This window comes from Ambystoma mexicanum, chromosome 1q (assembly GCF_040938575.1).
Source record: "Ambystoma mexicanum isolate Mex_15411 chromosome 1q, UKY_AmexF1_1, whole genome shotgun sequence".
Taxonomy (NCBI): domain Eukaryota; kingdom Metazoa; phylum Chordata; class Amphibia; order Caudata; family Ambystomatidae; genus Ambystoma; species Ambystoma mexicanum.
In genome coordinates, this window is record NC_090922.1 from 233,616,577 (window position 1) to 233,642,232 (window position 25,656).

General features: G+C 44.4%; 1 protein-coding gene across 2 annotated transcripts in view; it reads right to left on the minus strand.

Moving 5' to 3' along the window:
* The window catches only part of LOC138526952 (CD82 antigen-like), a 462,340-nt gene that overhangs the window by 118,499 nt on the left and 318,185 nt on the right, over nucleotides 1-25,656 (minus strand). For both annotated transcript variants that reach the window (XM_069637869.1, XM_069637861.1), the window contains exon 4: nucleotides 14,819-14,940. In XM_069637869.1, coding sequence (XP_069493970.1) covers nucleotides 14,819-14,940 — 122 coding nt within the window. The remainder of the gene's footprint in view (nucleotides 1-14,818; nucleotides 14,941-25,656) is intronic.

Here is a 25,656-nt window from a genome sequence, read left to right on the forward strand (position 1 = left end):
AATTGGTTTCATTCGAACTTCATTTAGAGGTTCAGAGCAAGCCCGGTTGTCTGCCTTAAATTAGTGTTTTGAAGTTATGAGTTATTTGTAATCAGTGGAAAATATGTGAGTCTCACTTTAGCATACATGTCTCTTATAGGTGCAGTTCAATAATTGGGAGAAGATTACAGTCGCACAAGCCATGACATATTAAGAGGAAGAACTCAGAGGGGTCTGCCTGTTTGATCCTGGTGAAGGCCTGATTACAAAATTGGGTTGTCTATTTCAGCTGCAAAAGACCTAATTGAAAAGCTGAAATACACCAGTGTCGACATGTTTTTATTATTCACAGTGCACATAACATGATTTGAGGTCTAAGATGTGAGATCACTGAGGAAAAATACAGTAACGATCAACTATAGCCAGAAGAGGTGCAAGGAAAGATATTACAAAATGTAGTTGCATACCGAGGGGCACTTTCCCTGTGATACTTTTCTGCTGAACTCCAGACCTGTTCACTGTTCTAATCATTGGCGCAATGGATTCAAAGAGCCAGAGTGTTTGGGCACTCCTTTACTAACCACACCACGTCTTGTTTTTGTCACTGTGAGCTTTAGTTGCTTTGTCAACAAATGGCATTGAGTTTGAAAAAGTATGTTTTATAAATTTAAAAAAATGTATACAACTGTTTTAGATGAACAATACACATCAAACAATACATGTTCCTACATGATGGGTTTGTGAGTAGGTAGGTATGCTTTGAGACGAGTGGGTAGATGAAAAGAGGGTGAGCAGACAGAAATTGTTTTGTCATTACCTCCAAGAGGAGCCCTGTAAAAATACAATAGGGCAGCCGGCATAAGAAAGTATTCTTACATTGGCAATATTGGTATCATTCGGCATAGCTAGTTTGTGTATTTGTGTTTTAATAATGGCAATACTGGCTATACTGGACTACGCCAACATGAGTCGGTTCTTACATTGGCAATACTGGCATATATCAGGGGCACACGCCTTATGAAAATGCATCAGATAATGCTCCTGTATGCTGTTGGTGACTTGCCATCAAGTGTGTTAACCCTCAGAACTGGTTTTAAATTGAACAGCTTTTTACCTATTTTTTTTACAAAAAAACGGGTGCTGTAAAAATGCATCATTGAAAGTCCCCATTTACAATATTTTCTCAGACGGAGCAACCCCCCTCTGCATTGAATCCTATTTGGTTAGTCTGTGCTCCGAAGCAACACTTGGTCGCTCCATTTTTACTGTGGTATATTTACTCCCCTTGAGTTTAAAAATGAGCCAGGTGCCACTGGCAAGATATTAAAAATAGTGTACATGTTACAATCCACAGCGATCTTAGTAGATGTCACATAATATAAACAATTAACCAGAAATCTAAAGGTTAAATCACAGAGGACTATGAAGGATAGCTTGCGGTCAAGTCCAGAAAACAAAATTAATTTAGCACTGTATTAAATGTGGTACTGTATTGTCACAGCAGCAGTGGTGTTGGCATTCCACTGGAACAGAGGTACAGTTTCTGCTTTTTTCAAGCTGAAAACCAATCTCCTCCCATCTTGGTAGTTCCTGACGCTTCTATGTATTTATTTTTTATTTATTTTTTGCCTTCATGTTACGCACATGGTCGGCAAGGGTAGAGGTGGGCGGGCCTGGCGAGTCCCAGGCTGGGCTCCAACAGCGGCTCAAGCCTGACCCCCCCCCTTTCGGATCGGTACCCACGAATGCCACGGGCCTGCCTCAGGCCCCACCAGGGCTGCCCAGCGAACAGCGCAAAAAGAAAAATCGAAAAAAATGGAAATTTTTTTCCCCTTCATATTTGACCATTTATTTCCATTTTGCCAGCATCACAAGGGCAAAATGGAAAGAAATGCCCATGTTTTAAAAATATTAAACGCGTCCCTGATGGCTGTTTGTGTGCAGAGAGGGCACCAGGGCCGCATTTATTTTTTTCACAGTTGACCATTTCTTTCCCAATTGCCTGTGCCGCAAGGGCAAAATGGAAAGACATGCAGAAATGCCCACTTCTTTTTTGTTTTTACATTTGACCATTTCTTTCCGTTTGGAAAGAAATGCCCATTTCTTTTTTGTTTTTACATTTGACCATTTCTTTCTCTTTTGCCTGCGCCGCACTGGCAAAATGGAAAGAAATGCAAAAATGCCCACTTCTTTTTTGTTTTTACATTTGACCATTTCTTTCCCTTTTGCCTGCGCCGCACTGGCAAAATGGAAAGAAATGCAGAAATGCCCATTTTTTTTTGTTTTTACATTTGACCATTTCTTTCCGTTTGAAAAGAAATACCCATTTCTTTTTTGTTTTTACATTTGAGCATTTCTTTCCCTTTTTCCTGTTCTGCACTGGCAAAATGGAAAGAAATGCCCATTTCTTTTTTGTTTTTACATTTGAACATTTCTTTCCCTTTGGAAAGAAATGCCCATTAATGCCCATTTCTGAAAAAAAAATAAGTGGCAGGGCCGCGCTTAATTTTGTTTCCTTTTTCTGGGAGCCAGGGATGTTATGGGTTTGGCCCGTGCTGGGCTCCTAGAGCCAGACCTGACCCCCAGGCTCGGCCCTACCCATGAAATCCCTGGCTCCCCCAGCTCTAGCTTAAGGGGCGTTTGGAATAACGTGGAGACACATAAAAGCAGCGTGGGTTAGTTACGCTCAAAAGATGAAGCAAGCCCTCGTCCGAAACGTCGGTAAACCAAACATGGCCGCTAGATGGCACTAACAACCAACTGTATTTCAGTAGACGACTAACATAAAGCCTCTCCGCTAATTTGTACATTGTCAATATTGTATGCGGATGAGATTTTCAATTCCTAATGTGATTATGTATGACCCGGTTACCTTCTGGTAATCATTATTTTTGCAAGTCCTACGCTTCATTATCATCAATGCTTGCTTGTGAGATCTTGAGTCCATCTCAGGAAGCCAATCCATCTTTTTATTAATGCATATGCCTGCCCCACCCTCCCCTGAAAGTACAATACTCGTCAAACACACACAACGTCTCAGTTCAATAGCACCTAAAACATCTCGGAAGAATTTTTCACCCCACACAAGGTGGGCAAGGAGGGCTGTAAGTACTATGACGAGGACGAGTAGGACTATGAGTAATGACGATTACTGTAAGTAAATGGGTTATTAGCTCCACGTTCCTCTTCCTCGACACAGTATTTACTTGTGAGGCATACCAAGGACAGCAGTTAAAAAATGATCCATTAAGAAAAACACTGACCAACCAGAGCACATTTCCAACACCACATCACCAATTTATTCCGAAACACCACAACAAATCACCCTTGAACATGTGTCCCAATACTCAACACCCTCTCCCCAAAGGAGGTAGAACCTTACACATGCAAATTTAGGAAATAGTGTCTAGTGAACGTATTCAGGTCGGCCCAGGTCGCCGCCCCTACAGACGTCCTGAATCTGCACTCCCCATGCCTCAGCCAAAGCCGCCACCATGCCTCTAATAGAGCGACCTTGAACAGAAGCTGGCAAAGAAACCTACACATTGAATAGACTAAATCAATTGCCTGACGAATCCATCAGCTAAACATAGCAACAATTGCCTTCATGCCAGGCTTTGAACCCCCAAATGTTACAAACAAACTGTTTGACTGCCGAAAGGGATATGTCCTGTCCAGGTAGCCAAGGCAGACCTCTTAACATCCAATCTGTGCCATTGCTCATCCTCTGGAGAGGTGGGACTGGGAAAGAAGGACAGAAGCACAATATCCTGCACAAGATGGAACTTAAAGATGACTTTAGAAAGGCGCTCCGGACCACACCAGAGAACCAGGGAATCCGAGAGAACATGCAGGAATGGAGCCGTACACAACACTGCTCCAATTTACCCCAGCCTCCTAGCTATGGTTATATCCACCACGAGCACTGTTTTCCGGTTTAGAAACTTGATGTTGACCGACTCTAGTGTTTCAAATGGAGAGTTCTTTAAAGCCTGCAAAACTAGGGGAAGGTCCCGGGGAGGCATCCTAGATCACACCACAGGCTTCAACAGCAGGAAACTTTTCAACAGCCACGTGATCAATGGCCAACAGACAAAACTGTGGGGTGAGTTCTCCCTGAAAGCCCAGAGATGATACCGCCAGACCCATGTCCCAGCCATTTCGCAGGAACTGTACAATTATTGGCACACAGCAGTCCACTGCCCGCAAAGACTTCCTAGCGCACCACTGGGCAAAGTTCCTCCAATGCACATCGTAGACCTTCAGAGTTGAGCGCCACCTGGACTTCTTTATCATCATTGCCAACTGAAAAGGGAAGCCCTGTCTGCGTAACACCTGCCTTTCAACTTCCAAACCCCCCGAACTCAGAATCCCAGAGGCAGAAGACCCCTGCCCCAATGTGATAGTGCACAGAGATGAGGGTAAAAACCAGAGCAGCTGCCAGTCTGAGCAGTAGAGGATACCAGAAGCACCCTGGCCACACTGGCGCCACCAGAATCACCTCTGATCCAGAGATCCAAATCTTCAGCAGTGCCTTGGGAAGCAGGGATATTGGAGGAAATGTATAAAGAAGCCCCTTTGGCCAGCCCAGTGTCCAGGCATCCACTCCCCAAGACCCCGGAGATGGAAACCTGGAGCAACTCCACGAAACTCCATGAAAAATCAGCTCAGCCACAGGTGCGGACGCTACTCCTCAAGCACCTGGACAGCAGTCGTGCTCAGCAGGACGCCAAAGCACTCAGGGCTAAGTAAGTATGATGCATCTATCCATTGCGCTGACACAGGCAGAACCCATTAGCCCCACTCCACGCGCGAATACCGGTCCCTGCCGGCACCTCCATGAGACTAGAGAAACACCCAGCAGCATTCCCAAACTCTCCCCCAGGCTGCTGTTCACCATAGCTGCAACCCTGCCTCCTGCACCAAGCTGGAGATGGTGGCCCGGAGGAAGAGCGAGGAGATGGGAGCAGGTAAGCAATCTCCCCGTTCAGAGCACTGAACCCAGGCTCAGCCATTAGAACCCCCACCCGACCCCCCCCGCACACCAAATTTTCAGCGTGGAGCGACTGTCCTGAGCCAGAAGGCCGACACAGCCACACCGGCCTAGAAGCTCAGCAACAAGCGAGGACACCAAAGACTCAACCATCCCGCCTACCCAGCAGAAGAGCCTGTGAGCCTGCAAGCCCAACCCCCATGCACCCAGAAGCCGAGCAGGAAGTGCAGCGGGGAGGGAAACACGCCAGTGCCCCTCCAAGTCAAGTAAGGAGATGTAAGACAGAGTAGCAATTCACCCAACCACCTACCCAGGATCCTGACAGGCAGGCAGTGTAGGAAGAAACATCTTTTCTCTTCCTTTTTGCTAATTTTACTATTTCACCTCCGGGATTCAGCTATGCACAATCAGACTAGGTACTGTATTTACTCCTGGATGCAAACAGGACAGGCTCTAGAGGTAATAAAAACTCCAACAGAATGTTCAGTTATGCACTTTATGTAGGTAATCATCAGCTTGTATCAGACAATCTTGTTACACAACTTCTTGTACATAGTGTGATAGACCTGAAGGTACTCTCACATCTACTCCCAGGGATCTTCTGTTCAGGTGGCCAGGGAAGGGCCATGGATCCCGACCTAGGGGGTTGACAAGCGAGGGAGGATCACCTGGGTGGAGGGTCCTTGGGGATTGGAGAGAGGGTACCTGAAGGCGAGATATGGTATCCCGCCTTCACTAACACTGACCTACCTGACCCTCCCTCAGTCTTCATGTGATATTGTCAATCTTATCCCTTTCTCCCTGTAGTTTCCAGCCAAGTACTGAGACAAGGAAGAGGCAGTAAGAGCAGTGCACACTACTTATTGCAAACACCACTCTAGTACTGGGACGAAGAAGAGGGACCTGGAAGCATCAAGAATAAAGATCAGCATGTCACAGTAACAGTCTTACAAGGTCAGGCAATTGATTTTAACTCGCTCCACCTGCAACCTGTTAAGAATGGAAAAGAGTATAAATGTTGGAGCCCAGAAGCATGCAAGCAGCAGCAGAAAGGAGAGAGAGGAGAGAATCTGCTGTGCAGGAGGACCAGAAAGCTGAGATACTGGCAACAATCCTGGGAGACCTGCCAGAGGGACTGGGCAGGACCGGGAACCCTCGTATGGGAAGGCGGGCAGCAGGTGCTGCCGTATAGCAGAAGTGGAGCAGAGCACATAAGCCGGTGCGTGCGTATCAACTTGCCAGTTGGGGCGAAATGGCGGTTTGGTTTCCTGTTCGGGAGAGTTGCCGAGAGGAGCTGTGAAGAGCCAGTAGGTGTCACAAGACAATGGGGAGACTGGAGCGCTCCAAGGGACCGAAAATAAGTAGCAGTCCACCAACGCAAGTGAATTCTGCATTTATTGAATGCCGAACTGAAAGAAAGTTGTTTATTTGAATGAGCACAAGAAAATGTTGCATCCATTGAATACCGAACTGAAAGAAAGTTGTTATTTGAGTGAGTGCAAGTCAATGCTGCATACATTAAATACCCAACTGAAAGAAAGCTACTTTTTCACCAAACTACAATGTGCTGAATGGTAAGTGAACATTTTAAGTCAAATAGACACAGCAAAGAGCACACAGCTAGTAAAAATGCAATATGAACATAACTAAAGATCCTTGATGAAATTGAAGAGTTGTTTAGAGCATCACTAAACAACGGCTTTGGGGAGATTTATGGTTGAGTGACCTGTGATGGGTGGACCATGTGGTCTGACAACTGTGCCCAGACAGAAAGTCTCCTAATGTGAAAGTTACCAACATCAAGAATCAAGCCAAAGACAAAGTGTAGGGTTACTGGTTGCGTGGCCTGTGATGGGTGGACAGTGTGGTCTGATAACTGCACCCAGACCAGGAGACCCTGAATGGTGAACAAGCTGCAAAGAAGTGTGAAACAATCGGTGAAGCAAACCTGAAGCTGGGTCAAGTGGAACCGGTACTTTCTTTTGAACTTTGAACAGATCAAACCAATGTGAGTACTAAGTTAAAGTCTTGACGACTCCGTTTTATGTGAACTGTGATACATTTGAACTTGGAGAACGTAATTTCAGAACTTGGCCAAACACTATTGAAGTTGATCTCTATTGTAACTGTTTTGAACTTGATATAGGGAATTCAAGAATAACTCAAGCTGAAAGTAGCTTAATCTTTACTTTTGAACATTTATATTTTGCTGAGAAGATTTGCCCCCTATGTTTAGTCATATTTGTGGGGACAAGCATAGGTTTTGACACAGACAGACTTTTATTTTGTACTTGTAGACACAGATTTTCCTTAGTTTCTTTAGGTAGGAAACATCCCACGTTAGAATAGGGCAAGATAGGCGCTACACCATCCTGATCATCAATAAAGTTCTGTTTTAAGCTGTACATCTGTTGTCTGTGTCATCCATCTTGATACCATGCCTGTCTCACAATCGGCACTAACACCTGAAAACGGAAAATATAAAGCACATGTGCAAATCACCATTTACTTTCGAACGGTATTCACAGCACATATGATGTGTTAGAACCCTACGTAGTCCCCTCCTGCATTCGTTATTACAGCAACATAAAAACATTTGGAGCTCAGCTTTCTGTGATCCTCCTGTCCGCACTTATCATTGGATGGCTCATTATACCAAAATAAAACTGCACCAAAGGGACAAACTCCCACTCGAACATTTTGAATTCAGCTTACTTCATTAACCTTTTGGTACCATAAAGGATAAGGAAGTATTGCTTTGTGTCCAATCTGGCATCTTTCCAATTATCCTGCGAGAGGGATCCTGCTTGTTTGTTTATGTATTTATGCTCACCATCCAAATGATTTATTTTTCTGCAGCTAGGCCTCCCTTAGCACCCCTGATATGGACCCGGATCTCCCCAAGCCACGGTCTTTATCAAACTCCTTTCACAGCTGCTACCCAGCACCGACTCCCACACAACTACCAATCTTGACCGCGTTTCAGCCAGAAGGTCCTTCAGTCAGGATTACACTGACAGCCCTTCCACCAAGATCGCCTCCTGTCAGAGATCACTTTTTCCTTCCTTTTTTTCCTCCTCTTTTGCCCCCATTTCAACCCTCTTCATTCGTCGCCGTCCACTCTATATGCTTCTGTAGGTTTTCTTTACCATTTCCCAACCTTCTGCATGATGTCACCTCTGTCCACGTGACGTGCCAGATACTACCAGCACCTAGCTCGCCCTCTAGCAACCTTTCAGCAGTGCCCCATTTAGCACAATCTACTAATGTTGTACTTCACTTCCACCCTTTTCCTTCCTTTCCTTCTGTTTCTACACAAATAATGAGTGTTCCTTTCAAGACCACATCGCTACTGTTACATTGCTCGGCGCGCTCTGAATCTTTCCTTCACGCATCATTTTACTTGATTTTCTGAATCAAACTATGTTCATGCACCCGCGGTTATGCTACTATTTGCCTGGCCTTAGTGAAACTAACCCACTTTACTCAACCCCCAATTCTAAGTGTTATGCGCCAAATTCTTTAGTTCATAACTTCTCTAACAGCAGGAAAATTTCAAATGACACATTGTGGGAGTTTGGGAGTTTTGTACTCTCAGAGGAGAAGTGGGAGTGGCATATGCAATAATGAAAAGATGGAATGGATTCCTGAGATGGAGGTTGGGACCTCACAAGTACTGGGATGAGGAAGAGGAACGTGGAGGTAATGTGATTCAACATATAGGGCCTCATTACAAGTTTGGCGGTAGTCCGGTGTTGAATCTGCTGGAATACCGCCAAACAGAATGACTGTTATCGCCACTTGGTCTGGCCGATTTACCGCCAGATTACAGGTGGTGGTAGGCGGTGTCAGTCCCCATTTTATGGAGTCGACTGGTGTTAATTCTGACGATTTTGCAGATTCATTAGAAGTAAGACTGCAGATTTTCCTCCCATTTTTTGGGAGTAAAATCATCCACCTCACTTCCAAACCTACAGTACGATGGTTTGGGAATGCAGCTGTAATAGAATTACTACCAATGTTTTTTTACCGCACCACCATACTTGTAAGAAGGCCCACATATTCTTAATTATTTGTAATTGGATTTTATTGTCTCCATAACTATTACTATATACACAATTATGTGAATAGAGTAAATATCAATTTTATGCTATAAATCTCTACGGTTTAGAACCCATTTTTGCCTTGGGAGAGTTTGATTGCAGCGAAACACGCGTTTGCACGAGTGGCACATTCAGTTTGGAGTTTCCAAAGTTAAGATTGCTAATCTGCCCTTTCTCTATACTGTTGCTATGTTCAGTATGCAAATAGCAAACTACCCTCATGGAATTACCGCCACGTTACCAATGTTTTTTACCGCACCACCATACTTGTAAGGAAGCCCACAGTTCTTAATTATTTGTAATTGGATTTTTTTGTCTCAATAACTATTGTATGCAATTATGTGATTAAAGAATACATTCATTTTATGCTATAAATCTCTACAGTTTAGAGCCGATTTTTGCCTTGAGATAGTCTGATTGCAGCGAAACACGCGCTTGCGCAAGTAGTGCATTCGTTGTGGGGTTTCCAAAGTTAATAATTGCTAATCTACACTGTCTCTATACTGCTGCTATTTTCAATATGCAAATAGCCAAGTACCTTCAGCTCTTTTAACAAAACTGTTTTAATATATATTTTGCCTAATAATTGAGCAAGAAAATTGTATAACAATCGTAAAATTAAAAATAAGGAAAAAAAAGCAAACACTTCGGCAAGGCAATAGTCTTTGATGATTGTTCTAAAATAAATCATAATAAAACGTGGGCAGCACTGTCATACACAAGAATGTTCAAGTTACTAAACTGTGCATATATGTCTGAGCTGCGTCCCTATGCAGTCAAAATTATGATGGTTAAGATTGGACGACATATTTGGTGATCTAAAAAGTGCACATAGGTTGTTGTGTGTAGTCCACCTGACCTGAAAATAATGCGTTATTTATTGTTTTACAATCACTCTCAGGGGGATACGGCAGACCGTGTGAGGGGAAACGGGGGAGCTAATATACGTCTATAAGAATAGCTCTGTCTTCTAAAAAAAAAAATACATTTTGAAAGAATGTTTTTCAAATGACCGATGGGCTGAAAATGCGTATATGTTGTTTGGTTTATATAAACTGGTATCAAATAAATTAATTGATAATAAACTGCCTGCCAGGTGGCGACATTACAACACATTAATTGTCCCGAAAGTAGGAGGGGAATAGAAGGACAGGATAACGCGGATTGAAAGCCAAAAGAAGTTAGATTGCAAAAATAGAGACTCAGTGTGTAAGTATCTTACTATCTTTGACTGGCATAAAATCCTATTTCAACTCGTAGATTTGTTTATTTGGGTGACTTCTTTAAATAAGTTATCTGGTAAGCTATCGGCATGCAAGCCACTTAAGGCGACAGTCATGAACGGCAGACAGAAATGCCCCAAACAGCAACCAGGTCACGAATAGAAGCTAGTATAAGCAAGAACCACAAGAGGGCACTCAAAGACCAGATAACTCACACGAGGCATCTGGCCTACTCCAGCACCTCCAGCCAATGCGGTTTCTCTTTGAGGGCGACATTTTGATAAATTGTCTAATATTTTTTGTATTCTAAGATAAAAATAGGATTGTTTGTTCTACCTGCTGTGGCCGCTCCACACATTTCCCTCCCCTGAAAAGACTACACGTCTGCTGCATAAGGAAAAGGCTGCCTTTATCATATGTGTCCAGACTTTTCGGGTCTGATAGAAAGCCATTTCATTGTGGTCTCTTTATATTTCTGCCAAATCTTTTTCAATATTTCAGGTTCGTGGCCTGAGACACGTCTGCGTCTGAACAATCCCGGTGTTACGCTATGGTGGGCAATCTCCTGCAGCTAAAGACTTGGCACATCCAAGAGACATTATTGGTTCACTGAGTGAATGATTCTTGCGATTTTCCACCTGGATACCTGGCACCCAGTGAAAATGTAGTCAGTGAAAAAGTCGTGGTGAAAATACCTCTGCAGTCAAAAAGTTGCCAAATGAAAAGCAGTCCAAAAAATGATGCTGAAATGTAGCTGAAAATGTAGTGCTGCTATGATAATTGTTAGGGTAAAGGAGAGTTTTGTGGGCCTGCGATTGCCAGGTTTAGGGCAAGGGGTTAAGGTTAAGATTTTGGTTAGAAATAGAGTAAGAGTTAGGGTCAGGGTGGTTGCTGCAGGGAAATATAGTGTCAGGATAAGTGTTAAGGGTAGATGAAGTGTCAGGATAAGTGTTAAGGTAGAGGTTATGGTAAGGCTAGGGCTCATAGAGTAATGGTTTGGGTAAGTGTTAAAGAAAGGGATGGGGAGGTTAGCGAGGGCTGGTGACGGTGTAGGATAGGGGTAGGATATGCCTATAGGTTAGGGTACAGTAGGCATTAGAGTTGCAGTTAGTTTAAGGCTAAGGTCAGGATTAGGGCAAGAGCTATATCATTTGTGGCGAGCTGGTGATGGGGTTGAAGATGGGTTCACTGTCCGTTGTTCATAGATTTTGAATTCAGTAAAATGCTTTGGCGCGCTGAAGGGTAAGTGTTCTGTAAGGATTCAGGATATTAATTAGAGTAAGGGGTAGGTTTTGGAGGGACGTTAAGGTGATTATGGAGGATTTATTAAAGGCTTGGGTCATTGTTAGGGTTGCAGTCTTGTACTTTTGTGTATTTAAAACTATTTTGTTTGCAACGTTATTAGTGGCAAGTGGCAACATTTTCACACTTTGCATTAATTGTATTGAATGATTATATTTTTGAAAATGACTATAAGATGGCTACATTTTCACACGACTACATTTTCCTGGGGACATTTTCACATAGAACCACTGGCTACCCTTGCCCGAGTGGAAGTCAACAAGAAGACATCCTACTGTTTAGTCCCAAAATATACTACTTTGTTGTTTTCATGTCCAGACGGGGCTAGGTCTTGGTAGGTTTTTGCACTCTGTGTAATGGACGTGGGTGCAGAGAAAATGACAGACCTTCGTGACTTGTCTGTGTAGTCCTGGGTTCATCAGACTCGACATTATAAATGCACCATTGTAAGTATGCGTTTGAAGATTTAAAGTGTGTCTCAATGGTATTGTGATGTATAAGGTATGCAAGGTTAGAGAGCAAGGGGAGGGCAGCGCTGCTGGGCAGCTTGCCCTTCTCCCAGCCTGATGGATCTTGGTCATGCTTTGGAATTTCTGCATGCTTGCGATATCTCAGGGTGCTCTGAAACAGCCATAAGGCTGCATGGAACTGCGACCTCAAGGACCTAAGCACACCAATGATAACCCACAGAAGTAAGCTCTGATGGGGGACAGTAGCAAGAGGACAGATCTACCTGTAGTTAACAAGGCGGTGTGATAAAGCAGGGTCTAATTTACAGGTCTTCAACCTGCGGCTCTCCAGATGTCTCAGACTAGGACTAGGACTCCCATTACCCTTCATAATTCCCTATTCTGCAGGGGTCTGCGACCTTTGGCTCTGCAGAAGTTTTGAACTACAACTCCCATCAGCCCTGGACAGCATAGTGAAAGGTGAAGCATCATGGGAGTTGTAGTCCAAAAAACATCTAGAGCGCCACTGCTGCAGACCCTCTTCTATACTGGCTAAGGACGAAGGGAGTTGCAGTCCAAAACATCTGGAGAGCCAAGGGTTGCAGAAAGCTGGTATGATCAGCACAATTCCAGAACGAGAAAAAGCGGGATTGGCCTGGAAATATATTTGCAGACTTCCTGACAGGTGGGAAATGACTCTGAAATGGCAGTAGAGCATTCTAGAGTACATTACTTCTGGGCGTGTAACTTATTCTGCCCTAAGCCATTCAGCCTTTCAGACGCCTTGATAGGTTGGGAAACCTCCAAATTTCTCTATAGAGTGTAGAGGAGGAGTCAACTACCCCCACCAAAAGCTCTGCCCCCATGTTGCCTATACTAACAAAGCCGTCTAGAGGGAAGACATTTGAAGCTGAGCCGGGGATTATCCCGTGAACTAGATATTCGTACATTGAGCACTCAAAATGAATTGAATGTTTAAATTGAATAAATTGCCCGGTAGTTTTGTTTTGAAAAGGGCCCTTGAGAGGCCGAAAAACGTGTTAACAATTAAAGGGCATAGTACAATAATTGTTGTTTTTGTTGGATCTTTAAAAAGGAAAATGAAAAATCTATTTTTTTACAACTAAATTGATCCTTTTGGGGCGCAGTCACTGTGTGGTTCATTCTCAAGTTGTTTAATTCTGCCCTAAACCATTCGGCCTTTAAGACGCCTTGATAGGTTGGGAAATCTCCAAATTTCTCTATAGAGTGTAGAGGAGGAGTCAACTACCCCCACCAAAAGCTCTGCCCCCATGTTGCCTATATGTTGGAAACCGGAAATTGCGATACGTGCAGTACCAGTGAGAATGCCTGTGCCGCCGAGAATCCGGGAAACAAGGTATCCAATGAGAAAACCTTATATGCATTCACAAAGATATGATGATCTTCTGGACAAAGTCCCGGAGGAAGTATGAAGACAAGTGAAAAAGAAGACTGGTGACATCATGCGGAGTGGAGCCGACACACCCAGAAAAGATGCATGAGGTAAAAGAACATGAACATTCTATAAGATCTGAAGAGAAGGTGGTAAAGATGAGCAACATTTCAGGCTTGAGATGAAAACGCTGAATCAGTTTACACTTGTACAGACGCAGTAACGCAGGTAGACAAAGTGATCTTAAGGCTGGCTACGTAGAGAATAGTTGTGGCGATTCTCCAATGTATAATACATAGGAATGTATAGAACATGGATATTCGACGATGCACTTTAAGCAGGGCTTGAAACCCTGTGATTGGAAAGGGTTTTTCAGTGTGGCACAGTTGGAAAATAACTAAAGGCGATGGAGAAATACAAGAAAGGCTTGGCTGGCCCAGCACCAAGAAGTCGAGGCCACCGTAAGCCTGGTTGTCCATCCAGTAGTTACATGAACGTGAGAAAGAAACAAACTTCTGTATAGTTCATCATTTAATAGTATTAAAAGCTTGAAAATGCGGTCTCCACGTCACATGGTCAGATCAAAATAGACATTGGGCAGAGCGACACCGAAATCAAGAAGCTACTCCCTTTTGTTCCCAGGCACAAGGAGCTTCTGCAAGACCAAGTTCAACTCCTTAATGGACTGGCAGACTGCAAGAGGGATGACAGATGTTGGGCTAACTGGGTGGGGAGGCATGATCACGCCGATCCTCCCTGCACCTGCTATGGTAGCCTGCGTGCTGCTAGCATGTGGAATATTCCAGAAGAATACACGAGTGCCAAAACAATTGTAGAGGGCCACGTTTCAAAGAGCCCTATAGTTTGTATAACCAATAGAGTGTTGAGTATTAGTATAACACGGAAGATGACTTGCACTTGGGATGGGCTTAGTTGCCCACCTGATAGTAGAAACCCAATCACAACCCCCATCAGTATGGAACGTATACTTAGATGTTCCCTGTAAGCCTATCACATCCCCAAGTAGGTTTTTGTAGTTTGCCACATAGTGTGACGTCGCTGATGACGAATTTTTACTGTAAATGAAATCGAGCGATAGTCCGTTGATGTCCGTTGTAACTCCCTGTTTTAGACAATTGCAAATAAAACAGACCAAGTTTTGCCAACTTCCTGAGTCGGTTTTGATTATTGATGTTTGAGTAAATTCTGCATTCCCATCTATCTCTATGTATTGCTACCTCGTCTTAAAGGGCCCTAGGTCTATGGGTTCAAGACTGTTCAGGTGCGCTTCTGGTGGACAGTGAGAAGAAAGTCTGCATACAGTCAATACTTCAAGGAAATAGTGAATTGCTTACAAATCCCAGCAGGCATTTGATTTCCTTGAGTGATCCGAGGCAGCCCAGGAAGCCCAGGAGCATGGTGAAGGTCCCAACTCCGGAGAACAAATAGGACCAGACCTTCAGCGTGGAGTTATCACCTGTGGGAGACAAGAGAGTGGTTCAAGGAGCAGTGGGGGCATTAGCAAAGGAGCACAGGAGACAGAATACACTTGGCAAACATGCCTTTTAACCATAGCTCAGGTTGCCCCAAAATATGTGCAGAGAAAGAGTTTGGGGACGTGTTAGTCCAGTTTGAAAATCAAACAAAATCCAAGTTTTTAAACCTTTTATTGGATAAACTGAAAATATTAGGCTTAGATGGTAGTTCATTAGCTTTCAAAGTATCAGAGACGTCTTCGTCAGATGCAGGTCACCTGAAAAATTAGCAACAAAGAAAACCACACACAGAGCATATGCAACAAAGCAATGCCCTGCTATGTGTCTGATTTTCTTTGTTGCTCATTTATCGTGTGACCACCATCTAATGAAGACATCTCTGGGACTTTGAAAGCTAATTAAACCATCTCAGCATAATATAATATTTTCAGTTAGTCCAATCAATGGTATAAAAACTTTGATTATGTGTGACCCCCCCAAACTATCAAACACTCACCGCTTTGCAATTGAGTCATCAGTAGTCCTTGCTACTGTTTTAGGGTTAGATGTATATGAGGACACCCAAGAAATCCTATTGCATTCAGGGACTCATATCCCACTTACAGGACACAAGCACCTAAGAGTGTGCTATGCATGCATTATCACACAGCGGCAGAGCTGGGGGGCATATGCATGGCTGAGGAGACGGACAGGACCAGATCACCGATCCAGGCCTCTCTGTGGAACCCTGTGAAGTGAAGGACACTTGATCAAGGGAATGTGTATGGCTTTGTAGAGGTGAAGGCAGCTGGGACAGTTTGTGAAATTGATGTTTTCAGAGTCTAGTAGGTGGGAATGGTTTCAGATACATTACCCCGTCTCACAGGTGCCTCCTTATGGCACCCTGAGCCTGAAGCATATACCCTATGTTTCTTTATGCCTGATGTTGGCGCCAAGTGTTAGGCCACCAGAGTGGGTGATTTTAGATCCTGTTTCTGTGCTAGCAATTGAGGATTCTTGGTAATCGAATGTCTCACCACTCACTCCACACAGGTTTGAGGTTGTTCAATTGCATTTCTATAAAGATGTTTTTATTACTGTTTGTAGAAGTGTTTTTTTGTATTTATTGGTGTGGACATACCCAAAAACTACTGAACGGGCATTCTGTTGAATGTTTTCCATCTTGACTTTAATTTAAATAAAATGATTTGTAAGGAAGAGCACAGAGGAAATCACGTCAGGTGCTACAACCGGGAATATTTGGAAGTGTCTAGTAGAGACTGTTTTTGAAAAATTATAGGGGGTGCTAGAGTTGGATGGGGGCAGCTGGAGGTTCCAATGGTATGGTCCACAGGGCCTTCCTCCTGTGGCAGTGTTTTTGTTGCAGAGTTACAGTGACGAGCACGGTTCGGCTGGCGAACAGTGACGTTTCTTTCCTGCACTAGAAGCTCACATGGCGGTAGAGCTGGACCTGACCTACGACAACCGTGATCAACCTTGCCTCACTGAGATGGGTAACTTACAGTGGCCCTATTTGTCTTCTGGAGAGGTCCACTTATTATTTACTAACATATTCCAACTTGGGGAGCGCAGTGCGTGGGCCATGTCTCGAAGGTCTAATGGGACGGGAAAGGGATGCAACTGAAGGACAGGAAGGCGCGGGTCCATCGGACAGGAAGAAGCTAGTTCCAAACAGCAGAAAGGTGGAAATTCACATCACATAAAGAGAGTGATCAGTTTAGGCCCACTCCACTAGACTGGTACAGCCCTGGAAACAGACCTGACTTGTGTGCTTAGGCACAAGGTGCAGTCAAGGCAGAGCCTCGGGTTTTAACCAAATCCTTTTCTGGTGGACGGAGACTTTGATGTAGGTGATGTAGGGTAGGACTGTCTGCTTGTTGTTTGGAGTAGAATCAAGAATTCTTTCAGATTGTCCGTGGTTTGTTGTGGGGCAAACTGTGGCAGTCATTTTTCAGGTCGAGTTCGAGCTGGTTAATAGCGAGACTCCCCGGCAGATCTGGCTGCCTTCAAGACACTGCGGGATCTGGCATTACATAATTGAGGAGAATGGCATGCCCCTTTTCACGGCTGTGTGTAGCTTTTGTGTATAATCTTATAAGGACATTCATTGTATGCATGCCTCACAGACTTCAAAGGGACCTCTTCACAGTTAGGGGACCAGGACCGGGTGTTTTCAGGAGGTGCAACGTGATGAAAGTCACCGAGCATCAGTGGTCATCCAATGAATGCAGTGGGATCCTGTGATGCGCCTACTCCCCATGCACACATCACAGAGCTGCTGCGGGGTCAAATTGCATTGAGTCGCTTTTCCACCTTATGCTACTGAAGTTTTGTGAAAAACAGGTGTCTCTCAAGTGATGGCTGTGCACAAGTGTCTCATTTATTGCACCAGTAAGCATGGCATGCCAACACATATTTGGCAATCTGGCTATTTAATCATTTTATAGCATACGAGCATGCTCCATAGCAGCAACGTCAGCACTCTGTGCCACCTTCAAGGCAAGGAGGAAGCTTGAGCTGTGACATGCTGCCAGGCTCCATTAAACAGCTCTAGAAGTCTAGTGTTCGTGTCCTCACAGAAGTGTTCAGTAAAGTTCTGAGCAACTGATGAAGAGTTTTCCAGAGATGTGGCCAGGGCTTTAAGTGGCCATGGCTCTCCAGCATTCAGCCCCACAAGGGTCCCAAAATTGCTCTTGAGCCTGGCCCAACCAGGGCTCTTCCAACTCAATTCCCTGACCTAGGGTGACCAGACCTCCGGCTTTCCAAGGACAGTCCCGGGAAATCGCCCTCCGTCCCGTAGTCCCGGGAGTTTATTAATTTTATAAACCCTGTCCCAGGTTTGGAAGGGTGGGCAGCAACAGCCCTGGGTTTTTGCCAGGACCCAATTTCGAAATCACAAAATCAGGCCTGGCGCAACTCCCCTTCCCCTCCCCGGCCGCTCTCCTCCAATGAGAGGAGTGTGCCTGTGAGCACACCCTCTCCCCGCCCCCCGCAACAGGTCAGCGACATACAAGTAGGCCTACAGTTTTATTTGTGTTTACTTTGGTCCTACTTCTATGTCTATGGCCGGTCCCGGTCTGCCTCCCCTGACCAGATAGTCAAGCTTAGCTTATTTCGGAATCCAAAAAATAAGCCAAAGCAGGCTGAGCGCGGAGAACACTGCGGCCCTGGCGCTCCTCCTGAAGGCTCAAAATCATACCTTTGTATTTTCCTTTAGTCACAAAGTACCACCAGTCCACACCAAATGTGTTCTATGAGTCATATTGTCCCACAGTGAGGCAACTGTGAGGTTAATGTATTTGGTTGGCAGAATAAAGCCATAATCTCAAACCTAGGGATCTGTGTGATTATTGTGGGCCACAACAAACTTCCTCCCAAAATTGCACAAAAATTTCCTAGTTTTCATGGCTTGTTGAATTTATAAGAACCAACCACTTCAGTAAAAAAACATAATGCAGGACGATATTGCATAAGACCAGCATCCCTCAAAATTATTGAGCTCGTTTTAGATACGATATGGGAATAGGTGGTGCGGAAAAAAACAAAATGCAGTGAGTCTTCAAACCTGCATGCCATAGGAAACAATTGTGTTCTGCCACTCGTCCTGGCCACTTGGCTGTGATCGCTCTTAAGGTTATGACATGATAGGTTATTTATTACGCGCTTAATAACCAGAGGTTTTTAAGCGTGGACCCGGGGATCGAACCTGCGGTGCTCCATGTCGTCTTTTTTCCAAGGCGAACACGTTACCTATGAGCTATCCTCCCGGTTAGAAAATGGAACCTAGCTCTCACAATAAGACGTCTAGCAAATGAAGTCACTCCAAGAGAGATACTCCTGCATAAGGTGGGTGGATAAAACCACGTGTCTGCGATCTGAGATTTTCATGAATTGAATACGCTCCCTCTTCCGAGACTAGCAAAACAAGACATGGTTTTAGCTGAGTCCACAACACTCGCATCTAGGACAGTGGGCGAGGTAAAGTGACAGTGCACATATTCATCTAAACAAATGTTACATGTGAAAAACAAGGAATATAAATAGCCACAGGGAGGGTAAAAAGACGATTTTGATTAGATGTTGTGTCAGATCGGCCGCACCATTATTACATGTACGCAACCATTGCACAGCTGGTTCCAAAATGAGGTCATCCTCCAAATAGCACAGCCCCAACAATTTCTTCCAAAAATAATTTTCTACAGTCTGTATGGCTGATAAATGCGAAAAAATCCAAAGTGTGGCCCCATACTTGGACAAAGCTTTATATCTCCTGGTATACATAGCCAGAATAATTTTCATTGGCTGGGTTTTAAATGTTTTCATAAAGCGAAAAATACCACCCTGATATTTATGAAAGTGAATGATGGGATGAGTGACATTACTGCCTCTGCCCACTAGAGGTCACTATCACCTATTTGTTTACATTCACATGATTTATTTGACATATTTGGAGACAATAGAATTTAAAGAAACCATTTGTGTAATAGATGTTTTTAAATTGAAGGCTTGCAATTAGAATGACTGAAAAAAACTAATTACTGCAAAGGAATCGTGCATTTTCTTCAGAAAAACGAAAGGATTCGAAGGTGCATTAACCTCTTTTCATTGGATTTCTTTTTTTATATTTGAATACTTTTATTTTCGACTATGTATAAGTGCGGATATTATAGATATTTGCCTAATAGTATACTATACATTTACAACACCTTTTTGATTGGACTTAGTTCCTTTTCATATCTGTCTCGAAACTTTGACCACAAATATAAAGTGCGCCTTAGCTACTTGCGATTCGTAGAGCGGCACAGGCAATTCTTTCAAATATTAGTGTGTGACTCGTTAACAACCCATCCCTCTCCCCAACCCTACTAAGGGCCTGATTCACAGAAGTGTTTTATAATGGCGCAATCCCATTGGAAAATGCTCCATGTATCAGGCCCTCAATGTTACGGACAGGGGCCTACATTTCAGGGCGTGCCGGGTGGGGCTAACTGGTGATGGGAGGGGCCTCTTAAGAAAATGGGCTAGGCAAACTTGGAGGCTCCGCCCCCTCTTTTCATTTGCGCCCCCATTCACCATACACTCGCTCATTCACACGCGCACCCAGTCCCCATTCATCATGCACTCCTTCACACACACTTTACATAATACATGCACACATACATACATACTGAGCGAACATGCAACAATGCGTCCCTTACCTCTTTGCTTAACAAAAAGCAAGTGCACGCATCAGCCCCCGCCCCTCGGATGCGAAAGAGCACATACATTGTAGGTTGGCTCCCATCTGTGTGGAGGGGGCTGGCTGATGTGTGCATTTTATTTTTATTGGGCATAGAGGGAAGGGAAGCCTTTAGCTTTAAAGTTTAGCTGCCTTTGTGCAAATATATCTTTCTGCAAGAACACAGTAAAACTTTAATGCAGCAAGTTTCAAGAAAAGCTTCCCTCACCTCCACACTTAACAAAAAGTAAGTGTGCACATCAGCTCCATCCAGTGGTGCTAACTTCAGAGGTGGGGGGGGGCAACCCTTCAAAAGTTGGGCGAGGCACTAACTTCAGAGACTGTGGTGGAGGGGCACATTTACTTGTGTGGGGGCATCTAACCTCTTTACGTATTCTAATGAGACCAGCGTTGTGCAGCATCAATGTTACAAGTAGTTAATTCTCTCTTTCACATCTGAAACCACACACTTAAGGAATGCTGGAAGAATATGCTTTCTCCTACCCCCCTGCACCCCCAATTCAATCATTCCTCCAGCATGCAAGTTCTAATCACACCTCAGCCTAAAAACGTATGCATACGAATGCAGCCCGAGAATGAGCCTCGTCATTGTTTGCTGTGTGAAGGAGCAACTGCTCCTGACAGGAGTGGGCTGGGATCAGGGGCAGACATGCCTATCTGCCCTTCTGCCACCGGCAGAATCAAAATGCACTTTGGTTGGCCCTGGGGCAGATTTTATAAGCCACTCTTGGCCGGTTTTATGAGCCACATTAATATCCATGAGCTGGGCTGGATTTTTGTAACTGATCCTGGTGTGACTCTTGAGCCTCGCCCTCTCAGGGGGCCAATTGATATGTAGCAGGCTGGCAGTGGCAGCCAATCATGCTCAAGATGCATGGGCTGTCATGTGCATTGGTGTGTTGCTGGGTGCCACACTCAGCACAATGCGCAGATATTCAAAAGGAAGTGTTGATGACAGAGGAGGGAGCAGGCCACGAGCAAAGCACACCCGACAATGACAAAGGGCCTATTCGGGCTGCCTGGCCCAGCCGTAAACTGCAATAGAGAGTCTCTGGAGACAGAATTTGTGCACGCACGTGGGTTACACACAGTAAGTAATAAAAACATAAAATTGAATGGGCCAGCGGGGGTCGGGAGTCGGAGAAGAGGCAGTCTCTCTGAATGAGAACAGTCAAGGGAAGTGTTTGTAATTAATTGTTACCATCTCTGTTAGTCGAGAAAGGGCCAGAGCACTGCCACTCAGTGTGTGTAACGGCCCTGCAATCGTCATGTCAGCATGACCAACAACACATGCAACTCAAACCACAATGGTATGTTTGAGCACACACAAAAATAAAAATGAAAACAAAAAATCACATTTCCAATCAGACTAAAAGAGTGTCTTTTGAATGAAGATCAGGTTTTCTCAAACACCTGTTGCAGGCAGCAGCATCCCTCCCATCCATGGCATGTGGTGGTGGGAGCATGAGATGACTTTAACTCAAAGTTGTTCCTGGCACTGTATCCAGAGCTAGTGCGGTAGGGGAGCCATGTTGTGGTCTGCGTGGGTCGTTGCTTGCAACACCTGGATCAGTGAGGGCCAAACAGCAGTGAAGGGCCAGCCTTTGTCGTAGTCCTAGGTTTTACAAAAGTGCACCATGAGAGAGGGGAACACTGAATCCTAAAATGACCCAGTTGTGTGTACATAAATGTGCGTGTGCAGGATTGCCAATTTGAATGTATGCCAGAACAACGCGCTTGAAGTAGTGTGGACTCGGCCCACATGGAAGAGCTTCCCTGGACAGACCGGGTGCAGGTACAGGTGAAAGGTCCTGTCCTGATGGCACATGCAGGGACGAGGTATCCTGGCTGATGTGACGTTTCCAGAAATAGTATCATTGTGCAGTCTTTCATGCTACTAATTGAAGCGTCGACCTGCTCCAAGTTCCCATTCCCCTTTTACCTTTACCTTCATGTCTTCACCCTCCATATTCTATCAAGCCTGGCCAACAAGTATTCAATTGAATCCGATTTCTCATAATGTGGGCCAAGGGGTGTTATCGACCTGGCTGTCCATGTTGCTTGTCTGTGCATAAGGCGTTTATGGTGCAGCTCAGTTGATTTTTTTGGAGGAAGTCCCGCTGATGCTCGCTAGTGGGCACAGGGTTTCTGGTCACAAGTCTGAGACAGTCTGTGCTTGTCTATCTATTTTAAGATAGCCCGGGCCCTCACTTCTTTGGGGTGCTACTCGGTGGGAGGGCTCCACAAATGGAGAAGGTCTGACTACAGTTTAGGCGAATCAGGCAGGACTGGTTCTGAAGTGATTATCTGCTATGGCAAAGTGAGGGCAGAGTTACCAAATGTGCAGCCTAATGCATAAAACATGAATGCTGCTCTCTGATGCTACTCAGTGAAAGAGATGTTTACGCTGCTGTCAAAGGTCCTGCGCTCCTGTCAGTGCTGCTTTGTGTTAAAGGCATGTGAATGTGATGGTGTTCGGTGCTAAAAAAACTCAGTGCTGTCCAGTGGTAAAGGCATTTGATGCTACTCAGTGTGTCAGTGTTAAAAAAGCACGGTGAAGGCGGTTAATTGTAAAGGTTTAAATTGGGCAGGCCTGGGAGGGAGTGGTGATGATACAGTATATAGGTGGCTCCAGTGTCACAATAAATATGTATAGGAAGCTCTATGTTTTGACCTGGACTGCCCTGGGTCTATGTTACCGTACCTGCTGGCTCCTTCATGCAGTGAGATTGCATGTATGTATGTCACACTTATCAGGTCATGATCGAACCTCTCCAAGACTGAAAATGAACTGCATCCACGCCACATGTCTCTTTTTAACCCATGAGCAAAAGCTCTTATTTTCTAAAAATATCTGAAATTCGACATTGACAAACTGCTTGCTACAGGCTAGGGCAAAGCTTCATAATTTTACTTTAGAGAAAAAGGAAATTTCCCTTAAACTGTAGTAAATATTGCTGCATGTATGTGTATTTTGTGCATGCCCGTTGACTAGGAGTGTCCAATGCACATTGCTTCTTGTAAAAGCTGATTTCCTATGTTCCAGTGCACAATTATAGGACACAGGCAGTCAATTGTACTTCTGCGTTAGGTATAAAGTGTGGCAAGCACAAGTGTGCACTATAATTTGTCATAATGTGGTCTTTTCACTCTGAGTCCAAACTGTTGGCTTTGGAGCCCACTGTTCCAAACTTTGCAGCATACAGCTGTCGTGTTCTGTAAGCCCTAGGATTGTATTTCAGAATGTACTATATCCTACCTTTTATTGTGCCTGTGCACTTGCACAGCTGAACCCCAATACAAAAAATGATATGAAACAATGTTTTCTCCGTACTTCCCTGTGCATTGGGAAGGGACCTCTCAAAGGCTGTTTATGGTTCAGGGGCTGCATTGAGTACCGTGTCTGAAGTTGCATTAAGGCCTGTTTTCTTGGACCTTTTGTGTGCCTGGGAGGAAGCCCGAGGGACATACAGATTATTGCACCTTTGAATACGTGGTTTCTGGTGTAGGGCACGTTTGCTCAGGTTTTTGAACAGAAAACAGGAAGTTGTGGAAAGTGAGAGCTTCTCACTTCACTAAAGTCTAAATACAGCGATCCAAAGCCAGGGTTCTGCAGCATGCTATGGTATACTGGCATGAGCATCACATGGTGCGCTGAGGACAGGTTTTCATAATTTTCCAGCCAGCAATTACACCCCTGTAGTTTAGGTGCATTGCCCTGATTTAACGAGGGATTGTTCTCACACTGTAGAATTGGGTAGAATTGGGGAGGTGGTAACCATAGTGTGGCTTTGCTTTGGATTGGGGATTGTCTGAGCGGCATGAGGTGCGGTGGTACCATGGTTGTGGTGAATTGTGGAATTGTTAAGTCATAGCTGAAACTGCATGCTTGCAGACATCACCCTTTCCTGGCACCTTACCCGGAGGACTAGACAACACATACATGCATTGTAAATCCTGGCCCCTAATCTCGTGAGAGATCTATACCTGGACAGACCCAGATGTGGGGTTCATGCGTGCTTAGATTAAATGCTTCTCTCTGAACAAGGATTTATCACACTCTCATGCTGTCTTGAGTAAGGGCTTGGTGATGCCGCTGCCCTTTGATATCAGATGTGATTCAAGAATGCTGCAGAGCCCATCATTGCACTCGACTCGAGTGCACCCTAGCCTGTTGACCCATGCACAATAATGTATCTTTAACTGCTATTTTCCAACATAACAATGTGGTAGGAATCACAGAGAGTGAGGAAGGAAAGAAATAAGGAGGAATGGTAGAAGGATGGGGGAAAGCTAAGAGAAAAGATGGTAGATAGACAGGATGGAAACAATGTGAGAGAGCAAGGAAAGATGCCCATTAAAGAAAGGGAGAGAATGGAAGGGGAAGCAAGAAAAAAGGGAAGAAACAAAAGAAAAAAGTAAGAAGAAAATCAAGAGGAAGGAAGGGAGTGATGGATGATGCGAGGGACGAAGGAAGTAACTGCTTGCTCCTCCTAGCTTACTCCAGTAATATATGCTGGTAGGTTTGAGCGCTCACTGGCTGTGCTGCGATCTATGCATGATCTGCAGGTAGCAGGTTCAAATCCTGCCAAGGCCAACTCAGCCTTTCATTAATTAGAGGTTGATAAGTTAGTACCAACTACTTCGGTTGGGAATTATTGTATGTAAATATGTGCTATGTACAGTGCTTTGGCGAACGTGCTATTTAAATAACAAATCATTATCAAATGCGGGGCCATGGAATAGGAATGTTATCATTCGTTTTCTCATCACATGCAACAAACACCATGAACTCTCCATAAGTAGCATTTTCTGTAAAGTTGTGAATTGACATGATTCACAGATGAGGGCTTAAAGGCCACTATTTTTTTTAGGCGAGGGCCACTTTTTTTGAGGTGCCCGGGCCCTTTTCTAGTACCAGTCCAACCCTGGCTGGGATCTCAAAGTAGCCGTGGACATATTTTTTAAAGTGCCCCATTATTAGACTGTGCACACAATCCTAACTCCACTGTCATGTTGTGATTAGCCTTGCTATGTTAGAGGCGTGGTTAGGGTGAAGTGCGAGAAAAGGGAAGTGGCATCTGTGACAGGAAGTCATCAGTTTGGGAAACTAATAAAGAAGCTTACAGTCACCCTCACCGTGTCAATTCAAGCCAGCTGACTTTAAATCGACCTGCCAATCAGGAAGACACCTGCGTGCTGTGCAGTTTTTAACCTGTGAATAAATGCCGGTAAAAAAGAATGCTGCTTCCCAGCTGCACATTCAAGCTATTTCTGGAAGTAATATGGCCTGACAGTCAGGAAAGTGTTAAATAAAATCACAAGCTATTTCTTTGCTGTATTTATTGAAAGCTTTGTTAAGAGGAAGACACAGATAGAGGCAGGTGGTATGCAAACGGACACTACCATGCAAGATAGCATTAAGTCGGTGCCGATTCAAAACCTTGGTAACGTGCAG